Below are 13404 nucleotides of genomic sequence, written 5' to 3' on the forward strand. Positions count from 1 at the left end.
GCGTTATTTGGTACGTGTACCTTAGCGCATAAAAATGAAGATGTAAAATATAGAAAGGATGCATCACATATTCATTATATATGAGGTCTCGCCTACCTCACTGAATATTACACGACTACTATGAAGTAGCCAATGTGTATTATCACCATTTAATTCGAGAAAAATTCGTTCCGGCACCTGGAATCGCCATAAAGTCATTTAAAATATGCGCTCCTGCATGTATCACTACATTGTCTGAAGTGCAGGTAGTAAGGCCGTAAAACATTACGAGAGGAGTTCGGCCGGCACCGTGGATCGTGTCCCGGCATAGCTCAGTTGGAAAGAGCACTCAGCGCGTAGAGCTGAGAGGTCCCGGGTTCGATTCCCGGTGCCGGAACGAATTTTTCTCGAATTAAATGGTGATAATAGAAAGGATGCTTCAAATTATTCTAATCTTAATGGCTACGATGTTTATATATTAAAATGTAAAAGATAACACATTATAAGACATTTAAAGTTTAATCCATTATGATGTATTCGCAATTCATACAAAATCATCTACATCGACCTACTCATCTTCTTACGTTCATGTTTATTCACATTTCAATTACATACTTCAGAAAAGCAACTGACTGAGAGTTTCGGATAATTAGGATTCAGTACTTACCGGCTTCTAACATAAAGCCTAAGATCAAAGACTACTACAGATCAGTACTTTTGCACTCAGCACTGGAATACGGCCAAAGTAAAATAAATTTGCCACGTTTCTTTTTAAAACTGTTATTTTCCTGACGTAGCCTTCACGCAGGAAGGTACATCGTTGAGCAATTATTACGACTTGCCAAGTCAGTTTATTCAGGATGTTCAAGAATTCAACAGAAGAAAGTTATCTGTTAAGAAGGTTTGTAGACAAGCAATTTTGTATGGGGAACCCAAAGTCTCCGAAGAAAAATATCTGAGTTATCAGTTGTTAAAAATGTTTATATTAATTGATACTCATAATCCAGTATTTATGGTGAAGAATGGAGCGTGTGAAATGGACAGACAATAAAATACGAAGCTGTGTTGGAAATAGTGGGTGAAGAAAGAATACTGCTGAAACTGACCAGGAAGAGAAAAAGGAATTGGCTGGGTCACTGGCTGAGAAGAAACTGCCTACTGAAGAATGCACTGGAAGGAATGGTGAACGAGAGAAGAGTTCGGGGCAGAAGAAGATACGAAATAATAGATGACATCAAGATATATGGATCATATACGGAGACTAAGAGGAAGACAGAAAATAGGGAAGACTCGAGAATGCTGGATTTGCAGTAAAAGATCTGCCCTTGGGCAGAATACTATGAATGAATGAATGAATGAATGAATGCAGTATTAAAATGAAAATGGGGGTAAGGAATGGTATGGGATAGTTTCGGAACTTATTAGGGATTGGATGAAGCCCAACTGTTAAGAAATAATCAAACACGTTTTCAAAATTTAGCTTTTACACAACCTGTAATATTGCCGGGCAAATAATGAGACATTATCCCACTGTACTGCTTTTTGTTTTACCCTCAATTATTTTCCTAATTGTACCTACCCAGGGAATTTTACGAGAGAATTATGGGCATGAAGCTGTGGTGTAACTAATAACGCCTCAGGTCTCAGGTTAAAAGGGAGTATGTTCGAATCCCACCGTGGTAGATTTTTTTAATGCCATTACCTCAATCAGTGGTGAACTGATCCAAAAAATAGTTCACATCATTATGTGCAAATTTGAACCCACAGACCCCTAGCTCCCATCTCAAAATACTTACCTAGGACCCCACTACAACCACTTAAATTTTTTCAGTGGAATTGTGAAACACCCGGTAGATAACACGACAAATAATACTGTCTGAATACTACTTGTCAGCATTGCATTTTCTCTTGTAGAATTTCAACTTCGATTAGATCACCTTTGACGTGAAAGTTTATGCACTAAGATTCATATCGCACAATATTCCTAATGTAACGTATGTACGCCTGGAAACAGGTTTCGCTTAATACGGCCCGTTCTGGGTAAGTAACGACCCACTCTGCGGTGATTCAGCGCGTCAGCCTTCGGCAATAATAAGTCGCGACTTCTATAGGCTATTACATTACTGATGTAGTTTGTCTTACTTTGTAACAAGTGCTGAAATTGTCGACCATCATCTCTAATACACATTTCACATCTTTTGAAAAGATTTCTAGACACACACTGGATTTCGTATCTATCGATAGAATTGAACCCCAGGCACATGGTCAGTTTCATTCAATTTATGAACGTCTGTTATTTAAAATACTTTAGTTTTAACTATTTCGTCGCTTTCCAAGCTGATGTCTTGGACACACCTGCCTTCCAAGCTAGCTGTCTTAACGATTTCTTGGGAGACTGTTCTAGAGCCTACGTCATCGAATTTTTCTCCAGTTAGAACGTGATTTACGTGCCTTCTTTTTCTATTTAAAAATGAGCCGATCTCTCTCTTCGCTGAAGTTCAGATTGCTGAATCAGATTATTGTTCAACGTTGGATATTTCCATAGAATATTAGTACAACACTTTTTGCAAGACTTCTTAACTTTACGTACCATAAATGTAGATTCCTTGTGACTCTGTCTGAGCCATTGAGCGATCGTATTCAAAATATTACGTTATCAAATATGCAAAACAAGATCTCCTGTTATGTAAATGTATGATCTTTTCACATTCAAATGATAAGGCTTCTACTGTATTGCCTTAATTGCAAACATATCAAACATTGCAATGTACAGCTGTCAAAAAAGTGGCCACACTCGTGAACAGCGAATATTTTCTAAGCCCACTTCGAATAACGGTGATGTTACATGATGCATACGCTTATAGAAGCAGTTTCTGAACTAAGATGTTTAAGCAGGAGTCATTTACATCTGCGTTTCGTGGAGGATTCGTCGATATAAATAATATTCAAGTTATCATTTGTATTCTGTTATCGTTCTTTAGCGATATAAACAATATTCAAGTTATCATGTATATTGTTATTGTTCCTTAGTGATATAAGTAATATAAATTTAATGTTAGATTTGAAACATTATAGTTGCACAACACTAGTGTTACTTCCTTCTCCTTACATTACTACATTATACTATATCCTGCAACACAATAAAATGAAAAGGAGCGACCAGGGTTTCAACCTGAGACGTTGACATCTAAATTCGGACGTTCTTCCGACTGAGCTACGTGGCACAAGTAAAGACGCATATGCGGAAAAATTGGCCCAATCCCCCTCCAAAACGTCCTGATGATTTGTGGAAGCTCGTCCAGGATGCTTGGGATGACGTAATTGAGAACAATTGATATTTGAGAAGACTAGTCGATTCCATGCCCACTCGACTGCAAGATCTGATCGAGATGGGAGGAAGATGGACTGCATATTGAATCGTGGCTTTTTGTTTTCTCTTTTGAACTCTTAATTGTTTGAATTTTCTAAGGCAGACGCCAGTAAGTTTGTTTTGTTTGAGAATATAATCTTTATTTCTCTCTTTCCATTTGCAGCCTTAATGTCATAATAAATAATGATAAAGTCATGGCATAATACATTCATGAACCTGATGTTAATTACTAAAACAGTCATAAAAGAAACAGGAGAAATTAACTTACATTTTCTCTCTCTTAAAGACAAAAAACATTAACAGCAACGCACGACCTCACGAATACCAACCCGAAATTCTTCCATTACGCTATCACACTAACACGGAGACCACTTTAATTATAACTGTAGATATGAGGCAACGTGGTCAAACAAAATGTAACATCGCCTGTCTCCGAATTGTAGCGGAGATTCCCGAAGGGAACTTAGTTTCTAGAGAGGAGCCAATCTTTTTTTTTGGCAGCTTTAAAAATTAGAAGAGTCTTCACTAATAAAAGAAACCTTATTAAAAAAAGACTACTCCATATTAATAACAAGTTAGGCTACAATATTAATTAAAAGCAAAACTTAAATAATAAAATGATTTAGTCTAGATACGCCACAAAATTGGGAAATGCAAATATTTAAGTAACTATTGGCAAGAATGCACGCCAAATGGACATACAGGATTCTGATAAATATATATTTAAATTCTGAAAAAGGGGAGTTGACTGCTCCTACTGTTTTTCTATTACATTAGGAACATTCTTAAATGACAAAAGAAGTAGTTATTTGGACTTTTCCACTGCTGGTGAAAATTAAAATGTCCAAAGCAACGAATGTATTAAAACATTATCTACGGGGTAAAATAAATAATAAAAGATATTTTGGATTTCGATAAAAGGTAGAACAGAAGTTAACAAACTATCGTGTTCGTAATATGCTTAAGTCAAAGTAAGGGCCTGAGAATACAATAATTATCCTTCATCACTATAAGCAGGAAATCATTTATGGACAAGTATTACGAATTCTGTAAAATATATGCTTAACAACTGTTCTTAAATTACAAGACGGTAAAAATAATTAATCTACAAAGTTTATGGATAGATATTTCAATAATTTTCTTCCGGGTGTTTTTTGTTCTGTATATCAGATAACGATATCCAATTCAAAACCCATTCCACGCCACTGAAATTACGATATGATTAAAGAATGTATAGTCCTATGTGCAGAAGATATTGGGGCGCACAAGAGAGAGAGAGAGAGAGAGAGAGACAGACAGACAGACAGAGAGAGACAGAGTTTAAATGCTCTTGTCACTTCGGCATTAGAAGACATGGTAAGGTGGTAAGAACTAAAACTAAGTTCCGGCTGCCAGTCTGCTATCTTTGGGCAATATCCTTTACTCAATTCTAGGGTAAACTGACTGGGAGTGAGCCTCGAAGCCATTCTGGGCCCATGATCCCTATAGTTCATAGTCCATCGCCCTACCAACAAAGCTGACTTGGTTCCTAATTGTACTCGCATGATCAATAAATAACACTGGTCAACATGATTTTCTTCACAAGAAAACTAAACGCTGATTCTAGTGCAGTTTTTTATCCCGAATTCAAATATGTAATCAGAATTTTTCCATCAAGTATAGTTTTTTTTTGTGACAGTTGCTTTTCGTATAATATACTTCTATATATCAAGCTTTCTTTGTTATAATTTTCATAAGTTATAATAACTGAGAATTTTTCATTAATTGTGAAAATTTTATTCAGAATAAGTTGGCAACACTGTGCAGGCTTATTCATGTTCAGCCACCAGCACCAGCCAGATGAGCGGTGATTGTTCATAGGCTCGCCGGAAGTTAGTCAAGGCTGTACTTCTGCATAATCGCAATGAATTCCCATGAATACCTTTGGCGCATGCCACTGATATCAAAGAGACATATGAAAATTTGAAATTGCTGCTAGAAAACATCCAGTATACAAAATATAACTGGAATATATGTGGAGATCTGAAGGTGATAGCTTGATTGCTGGGTTTGCAACTTGGATACATTAAATTCTGCTGTTTGTTGTGTGAATGGCACAGCAGGGATAGGAAGTCTCGCTACATCAGGAAACAATGGCCTAAAGGTGAATCTTTTATTCCTGGACATAAAATGTGTCAAATACCTCATTAATAAATCCTCAAAAAGTATCTTATTAACTTCTTAAAACTGTGACTTATGAAACTGTAAAAACAGTTGATGAAAATTATGCTGCATTTATGTACCTATATAGAAGATAAATTTCCAAAGTTAGTGGTGCAAAAGTGAAGTAAGGAATTTTTATAGAACCACAAATAAGATCACTAATATTTTTAATGATGAAAGCTTTGAGAAACTGTTAAATCTACTGGAAAAAACCGCCTGGAAAACATTAAAAAATATCTGTTGTGGTTTCATCGGAAATCACAAAGCATACAACTACTGTGAAATAGTGACTTTGTGAAGTCATACAATGTAACATGTCTTAAAAAATTCACTTCTTGAACTCCCACCTAGACTTCTTCCGGAAAAGTTTTGGGCCTATTGGGATGAACATGGAGAGCATTTTAATTAGCAGATTTCTACAATGAAAAGAAGGTACCAAGGCAACTGAAGTTCCAGTATGCTGGCAGACTACTGCTGGACCATGAAGAGAGACATCTCATTACTCAAAGGCAAAATATGCTCGAAAATCATCATATAAAACTTTTTAAGTAAGCCAAAATGAAGTTTATACTTTTAGCATTATGTAAGCACTAAAAAAACCTTGCCTGATGGAAAAAATCTCAAAGCATATTTGAACTCTGCATGACAAAGACACTTATTCAGTTAATTAATTTTTGTGAAAGAAAAAAGTTTAATTTTGTTGACCAGTGTAATTGCCGAATAGAAAGAAAGCTATTGCAATCTATTTTCAGTGCGCATGATACTGAGGAAAGCCATTGGTGCAGTAGGCAATAATGGGAGTCAAATACTAATTTTCTCAATAATAAACCTACACGGAAATCTTGAGACGGTTCCTTTAATATATAGTTAGTTACATATGCTTATATTAATTTGTCCTATGAAGAAAACAATCGAAAATCATCAACAACAAGAATAAAATGTATAAACCAAAGCGATACTCGCAGAAGTACGAATTTAAATGTAAGCCTTAAGTTAGAGGCAATAAAATGGGGTATAGTTACGCTCTATATCTGAGGTGAGTACGAATAGAATGCATGGAGAAAACGTTTCACGAATTGTAAAGTCAGCCCCCAAGCGGAATATGTGATCGGTTTGATGATAGAGGAAATCTGTCCCAAGGGAAATAAAATCAGAAATCTCAATGCATGGCAGTAGGGAGTGTGGAAGTTGAATTTTGAGCTACAAAAATTCAGTCAATACGTTAAGTCAGTTATTCCATTTGTCCCGTGTGAACAAACAACACTTATGAATATATATCCCATATTTTGGTTCTCTTTCGAGAGAATGTCATGTTTGCAGTGATACACATGATCTTAATTACGAAGTCTAGCATCAGCATCAATCATCAACCACGAATTTGGCCTCAGAAGACTTTTCGGCTTTTTGTATTCTACTGTTTGTTGTGTAATTTATTATTACTTTAGACTGGACGTCTCAATAGGGCCTTCTCGGAGCACTTCCTCCTCTCTCTCCTTTCTAATGTAAGAGTGGAACAAGATGCGGGAGCAGTTCGTGTATCTCCGGATGACGTCATTGACTGCGATGTTTGAATATACATCTGCAACCGCTATGATGTTGTCTCCATCTCCGAGAAAGAATGTCCTTATTACCGCAAATATATGGAGGGATAAAAGCTTTCATAAGGAAAGTGAAATTGTGGGAGACATAAGTTTCAGTGGGTAACTGTTACCACTTCATTAATCTAAAATTGTTACCTAATATGAATCAAGACCAGTGTAACAATTAATATAATGAAGTACTGAAGGACTTGAGAAAATAATTTGAGATCAGATTTAAGATTTGAATAATTATAATTTAAAATAATTGTGATTTCTAAGATGTTTTGGTTATTGTTAATTATTGAAAATATTACGAAACGTATTATTTAACTATTATTGTAATTAATATATTAATATTGACGCATCATAAGAATACGTGCATTAACAACCAACAAGTTTAATTGTAATTTAATTATTACTATTTGATTGAATTTTATTTTATTAAATATAGTATAAACTAAAAAAAAGAGATACCAAAAACCATTTACTAGAAATGAAGTATTGTTGTTGTTTATCCAACTATCCGAAGACAGATCTGAACCTCACAAGTGATATCAACAAGACACCACTTATGAGGTAATTAGGCCAGGATATAATGGGGTAGGGTGGCCAGTTCCTTGTGCTTAAATAATTACGTGAGATGTATGATTCTTCATGCTTCGGAAGTCTTCTTTTTGCTCATTAATATGTAATTAGAAATTGTGGAATTTCTCCCGCGAAAGTTACAACTTAGCTCGCTCATGCGTGTAACATGAATCAACGATCGGCTGTCTTCGGGTATTGCGCTTATCTCTTCAGTTCACTACGCTATCTACACTTGCTGTCTGTAACAACTTCTATGCGTTGGCCTTGAGACGTCTACTTAAGACATTCTGGTTTTTTCTTTTTCCAAAACAGGTTTCCATTAGTTGTAATAGTGTTCGATAATGTCGATGACGGGATGTACCTATTTTAAATTATTTAAAAATTTTCTCGTTTCTCTTCTGGCTGAAAAGAATAAAGTAGGGGAAGTGGAACGAAAAGGAACGAACTGAGATTATTTTAGAAGTTTCAGATCTTTGGCTGCTTTCGGGACCTCAACCTGCCGCATTTATTTAGTGGAACGCAGCTTCTCTCAATCCCCTGGTGGATTCTACATCACGGTGTTGAATTTACGATGGGTACATTCCACCAACTTCCGATAAAACATTTACGCAGCTACGTTATACTTATAGCTTCACAGAGCGTCCTTAAATAATGATAAAAAAATAAATATGCATCACAAACTTATGAATAAAAATGTGCAATGTTCCCACAACCAGTTACTCCTGCAGCTCTACCGCAAGCAAGCAATACGACTAAGAAATAATATGACATTTTAGAGAAAACAAAACCCTCAACCACACTCTCTGCTCATAAGATACATTCTCCATTTTCCCACTTGTAAAATAAAACGACTATCGATGGAACTTACAGAAACGCTGACCTGACAGTGTGCCTCCAGTGTGTGTAAGGGGTGAACAATCTTTGCTGTATCGCACCACCCGCTTTTGCAAATCGGAACGGGGAACATAATCTGAAACAAATCGAAATTAGTGGACTTGTAAGGTGTCCTGAAATTATTTAATTTGTCCGAATCAAATTGTAAACGCTGACAATAAACTACAGGACTTCGTCTGGAACTATGTCCGATTAGATTAGCACATAAACTGTCTATTCATACCGCCAATCATTCTCAAAAGAAACATTTAGATTTAAATCTACTTCCTTAACTTATGACCCACGAAAATTTTGATAGCGTAACTCGAATATTCAGAGTGTAATTACCCTGGATATAACACAAAATCACTGCTATAACACTTATTCCAAGACAATATTAATTAGATTTATTTACACATAGGCTTCTATGAGTATACAGGGTGGAAGGTAAGGTAGTACATTAATTGTAGGATGCGATTCCTTGAAATACAACGAACAAAAAAGTATAATACCATTTTGCTCGTTTTTCCGAGGTTTCTGAAGAAATAATACTTTTATGCCGACATTTCGATCGCGAATTTTACGAATACTGTTTAAAATACGGTTTAATTTCTTGTATAACAACGAAGAGAACGTTTGTTATGTTCACGTTGCAGCAGTATTTTAATTAGAAAATTCACAGATTTCGAATTAATCGATTGAAGAAACATTGGAAACACTGATTGTCGGATCACGTACAGAAGGTCTAAAAATCTTGCATCGCTGTCCGGACGGCAGACAGTTTGCCTAGTACTCGCAACTGATCAGCTGTTGCGATGTTCACATTGCATTAGTGTGCAGTTGGACGTACAGCGATACAGTTTAGTTTATTTCAAAACTACGAGATGCCAGAGTTCACAAATCGTGAGTACTTAGACATGATCCAGGCCGCGGAAGAAATTCGGAACAGCGAAGAACTACTGGCCAGAGTTCATCATAAATGGACTAGAAGATATAAAAGCTGCACGCACGCTGATGGTGGACATTTTGAACATTACCTGTAAGATGTGAGTGGAATGTGGTTTACAGAGTTTATTACTCTTTATTTCATTATTAACGCCCAGAATTAATGATTCGTAAAACAACAAACTGTAATGTTAATTACATCTTGTTCACAAAGTTACATCAGTTTTATTTTTTCATTAATTGTAATTGAAACTTCAATCCTAAATGTTTTCACTAATTCGGACATAATTTCCTGATTTTCACGTTATTTCTTGTTATTGCTGTACGTATTTCTTGTTTACATTAAAATTATTACGCCATACTTAGTATTGAATTGTTAGTGTATTGCAATATAAGTTGATAAATCTGCATTCATTGTTGAACTGTGCCCGGACACGAGCTATTTTGTTCATTCGGGATATTAATTCACATTTTCTGACATTAAATTACACAAACTAACAAATAACAGTTACGTCCCTATCCGGAGTTTACGTAGGTCATTTTTGTGCGAAGATTTATCCCCAGATTAGCTCGCGAAGTATTGCACTGAAGCTCAGTACATTTGTTTGCTGCCGTCCTCCCCTCACCTGCTGCAAGATACACGGTGAAAGGTAGTTGAATTTATCCCACACCCTTCAAGTCCCTGACCGCATGGGGTGTGGGGTACTACTTATGAGGGGTTGAGACATCTTGCAATTGCCGTCAGCGCTTTCCAAACACTTGTAATTATCTCACTATCCGTAAGTCCTATATATTTTTTTTTATTTGACAAAACTTACTCTAAATAATGAGTTCTATGGCTCCTGTCAATGTACTGCCTTACCTTCCACCCTATATATTAGGCCTTGTGTCATATAAATACTTTACATAGTCACAATAATAAGTTTCATAATAATTAATACAATCTATCTTCGTATGAACTTGTATCAAATAAGTTGTCCAGTTTCTTTCTGTCCGCTAATTCATATTAAAACGAAATAACGAAATAATCTTTACCGTTAACAGAGGTGCACACATTCTAGGATATCCATCCTGCTTGCTCTCTCAAGTGAAGTGGCTCACGTTTGAGCATTGCCACATTGATCTGAATGTAAAGGCAAATATTTCTCCACTTTTCACCTAACGCTTGTGCATGTCAAGTGACACCATTTGTCTGAAATCGGTATCAAACAGAATGGAAGAGATTCTTGATAATCTAGATTCGCAATAAAAGATCTCTGAAAACATTTACTAACGAATACCTGGAACATGTATAACAGTTATTAAGTACATTATGTCCTAAAACGCACAACCTTATATTAAATAGCCAAGTGTACATTATGGAGAAATTTCATTAGCATAAAATCTTGTCTGAATAAGCATTGGACTTTAGGCACTCTTATACACTAAGAATTATTGCTTCGGAACAGGTATGTATTATATGTCTTTCTCGTGTTAAATTCTATCATACCTGGTTAACATGTTTCGGCCTGTTATTGACCTTCTTCAGAACTGGCTGTTGCTGGTCTTGGCGCCTTTTGTTTTGTTTCCTGTGGGGGTGTGTTTGTGTAGTGTAATGTGGAGTCACACACACCAGCAACAGCCAGTTCTGAAGAAGGTCAATAACAGACCGGAGCATGTTAACCAGGTACGATACAATTTAACACGAGAAAGACATAATGCATATTCCGAAGTGATATAGTGTTAAAAGTTGTGTAATCAAGATGTATAAGAATTATTGCTTTGAATTTGTTTTGCTAATATGTGCAAAAGGAAAATACTGAAAAAGAATTTGGTTGATATATGTATAGTCTATTTCACGCAAACGCCATTCGTACGATTATTTCCTGAGGTATTTATGTAAAACACTTTTATATTCAGAATGGATACTTTAAATTCTATATTCACAATTCAAAAAAAAAAAAAAAAAAAATGAAATCGTAAGTACGTATGAACAAAGTGCCTAAAAACAATGAAAAAAAAATTGCACAGACACAAAAGAACTATACAAAAGTGTTATACAGATAAAAACGTGGGAATAAATGTTTCATGCCTAGACAAACAATGGAAAAATTGTTGCACAGAGACAAAAATACTGTGGGAAAAAAAGCTACATACTGAGACTAAAAACTGAGGAAAGAGATAGGAAACTATGGAAAAAGTACTGCATTGTAACAACTAAACGGAAGAAAGAAATGTTTCATAAAAATATAAAAAAGAGCTGCGAAAAAATGTTGCATACAGATACAAAAATTTGTGGAAAAAATTATTGCATACAGCGACAAACAGCATGTTAGAAGCTACAGTTTACGACGGAGAACCAGTATGTTCACGTGATGTAGCGATCTATATTTTTTATTAAGGCGTCTGAAGTTATCACCGCCAGATGACAGTATTATCGATGCGCACACAAGCAAAACAAAGAAGCAGCAGCTGCAAGATAATGGCACATCTCTACGAGTGTACCATTGATGACTTATTCTGGGCAATGATGCACGCTTTGTCTCGGGCTGATAATAAGCACCTAAAACTCATCACACGTGACGCTCCGGCCTAGCACATCGTTCCCTTCATCCTGTCTGCTCGGATCAAGTCGTCAATCTGTTCCACATTTGCCTCCGTGACAATCTTAACTGGCTGACCAACTCGCTGTTCGATATTTGTCTATCCTTCAAGTAACTTCTGCACCCAATTTTAGACACCTTGATGTGACAGACATTGCTCTATCTAAGCACGAGCATTTTTATGGATAGGCCTATTGTTTGCTTGCATATTTCCTGCCCCGAAGTATCGCACAATGGAGCGCTGCCCGACAAAGATACTTTCATACAGAGGTACCGTCAAATTTCAGCTTCTACTTCTTTGTTTTGTTTGTGCGCACATCGATCAAACTGACATCTGAATAATACTGCCATCTAGCGGCGATAGGTTCAGACGCCTCATTCAGAACTGTAGGTCGCTACTTCGATTGTAACTGAATTACTGATTTCCCTGTGTATTACCGTAAAAATATGAGTAAATGTGAGAAGAATGAAGTCAGTTTTTGTATCAAACAACTTAAATCCCGAGAGCTTAAAGAAGAGTGTATGACACCGTCAAATTAATTAAAAGTAATTTTTAATATGAAAGACACTTTAATACATCCATTCATTTACTCTTACTTTTCAAATAAGGCATTCATTTCGGACCGATGTAAAGTAATTCCTTCTTACTAGGTTACAATGTCCGCAGAATACGGTTCCCATGTTTTATGTTTTTATGCCAAAATGCTTTTATTGTTTCTGTACAGAGTTAAAGTAGCATACAAAATGAAAAAAAAAAACGAGATTTCGTTGCAATTATTCTCAACACCAGTCTTGTCATACACATTGCGACGTCTGGTAGTAGAACTTTACCAATATACAGAGTGGGCAAAATTAAACTGACCCGGAAAATCTGTAATATTTACATTTAGGATATATATTTATAGTTCAAGACTGACCTTTGTTAATGAACATCGAAATCACGGTTTCCTGCATTGTCAGGGTCATTTCCGCGTCAGTCTTATAGATATAAATTCAAATATTTCATATAAATTTTCCACGGGCCAGTTTTATTTTGCCCACCCTGTATAATTAACATACAGATTGGACTAATTCACTCCAGAAGAAAACTGAGTACCCAAGTTCTTGCTCCTTTCTCCCTATAAATTTAACATTGTACGTGTCATCTAGAAGAAACACTTACAAAAGAATACTGCAGTCAAAGAAAGTGAAAATCGCAAAAACTAACAAGAGTAAATTACAAGAAATACACAAAACACGCAACGCAGAGAACTACGATAACATACAAAATACGCAAGGAAAATCAAAT

At 35.9% G+C, this 13404-nt stretch overlaps 1 protein-coding gene across 3 annotated transcripts in view; it reads right to left on the reverse strand.

Annotated features, from left to right (window-relative positions):
* Eip63E (cyclin dependent kinase Eip63E) overlaps positions 1–13404 on the reverse strand; it is a 1061463-nt gene that overhangs the window by 406411 nt on the left and 641648 nt on the right. For 2 of the 3 annotated variants that reach the window (XM_069841419.1, XM_069841420.1), the window contains exon 4: positions 8585–8686. The exons of the other annotated variant lie outside the window; for it this stretch is intronic. In XM_069841419.1, coding sequence (XP_069697520.1) covers positions 8585–8686 — 102 coding nt within the window. The remainder of the gene's footprint in view (positions 1–8584; positions 8687–13404) is intronic. 3 annotated transcript variants of the gene reach the window in all.

This window comes from Periplaneta americana, chromosome 12 (genome assembly GCF_040183065.1).
Source record: "Periplaneta americana isolate PAMFEO1 chromosome 12, P.americana_PAMFEO1_priV1, whole genome shotgun sequence".
In the NCBI taxonomy this organism is placed as follows: Eukaryota; Metazoa; Arthropoda; class Insecta; order Blattodea; family Blattidae; genus Periplaneta; species Periplaneta americana.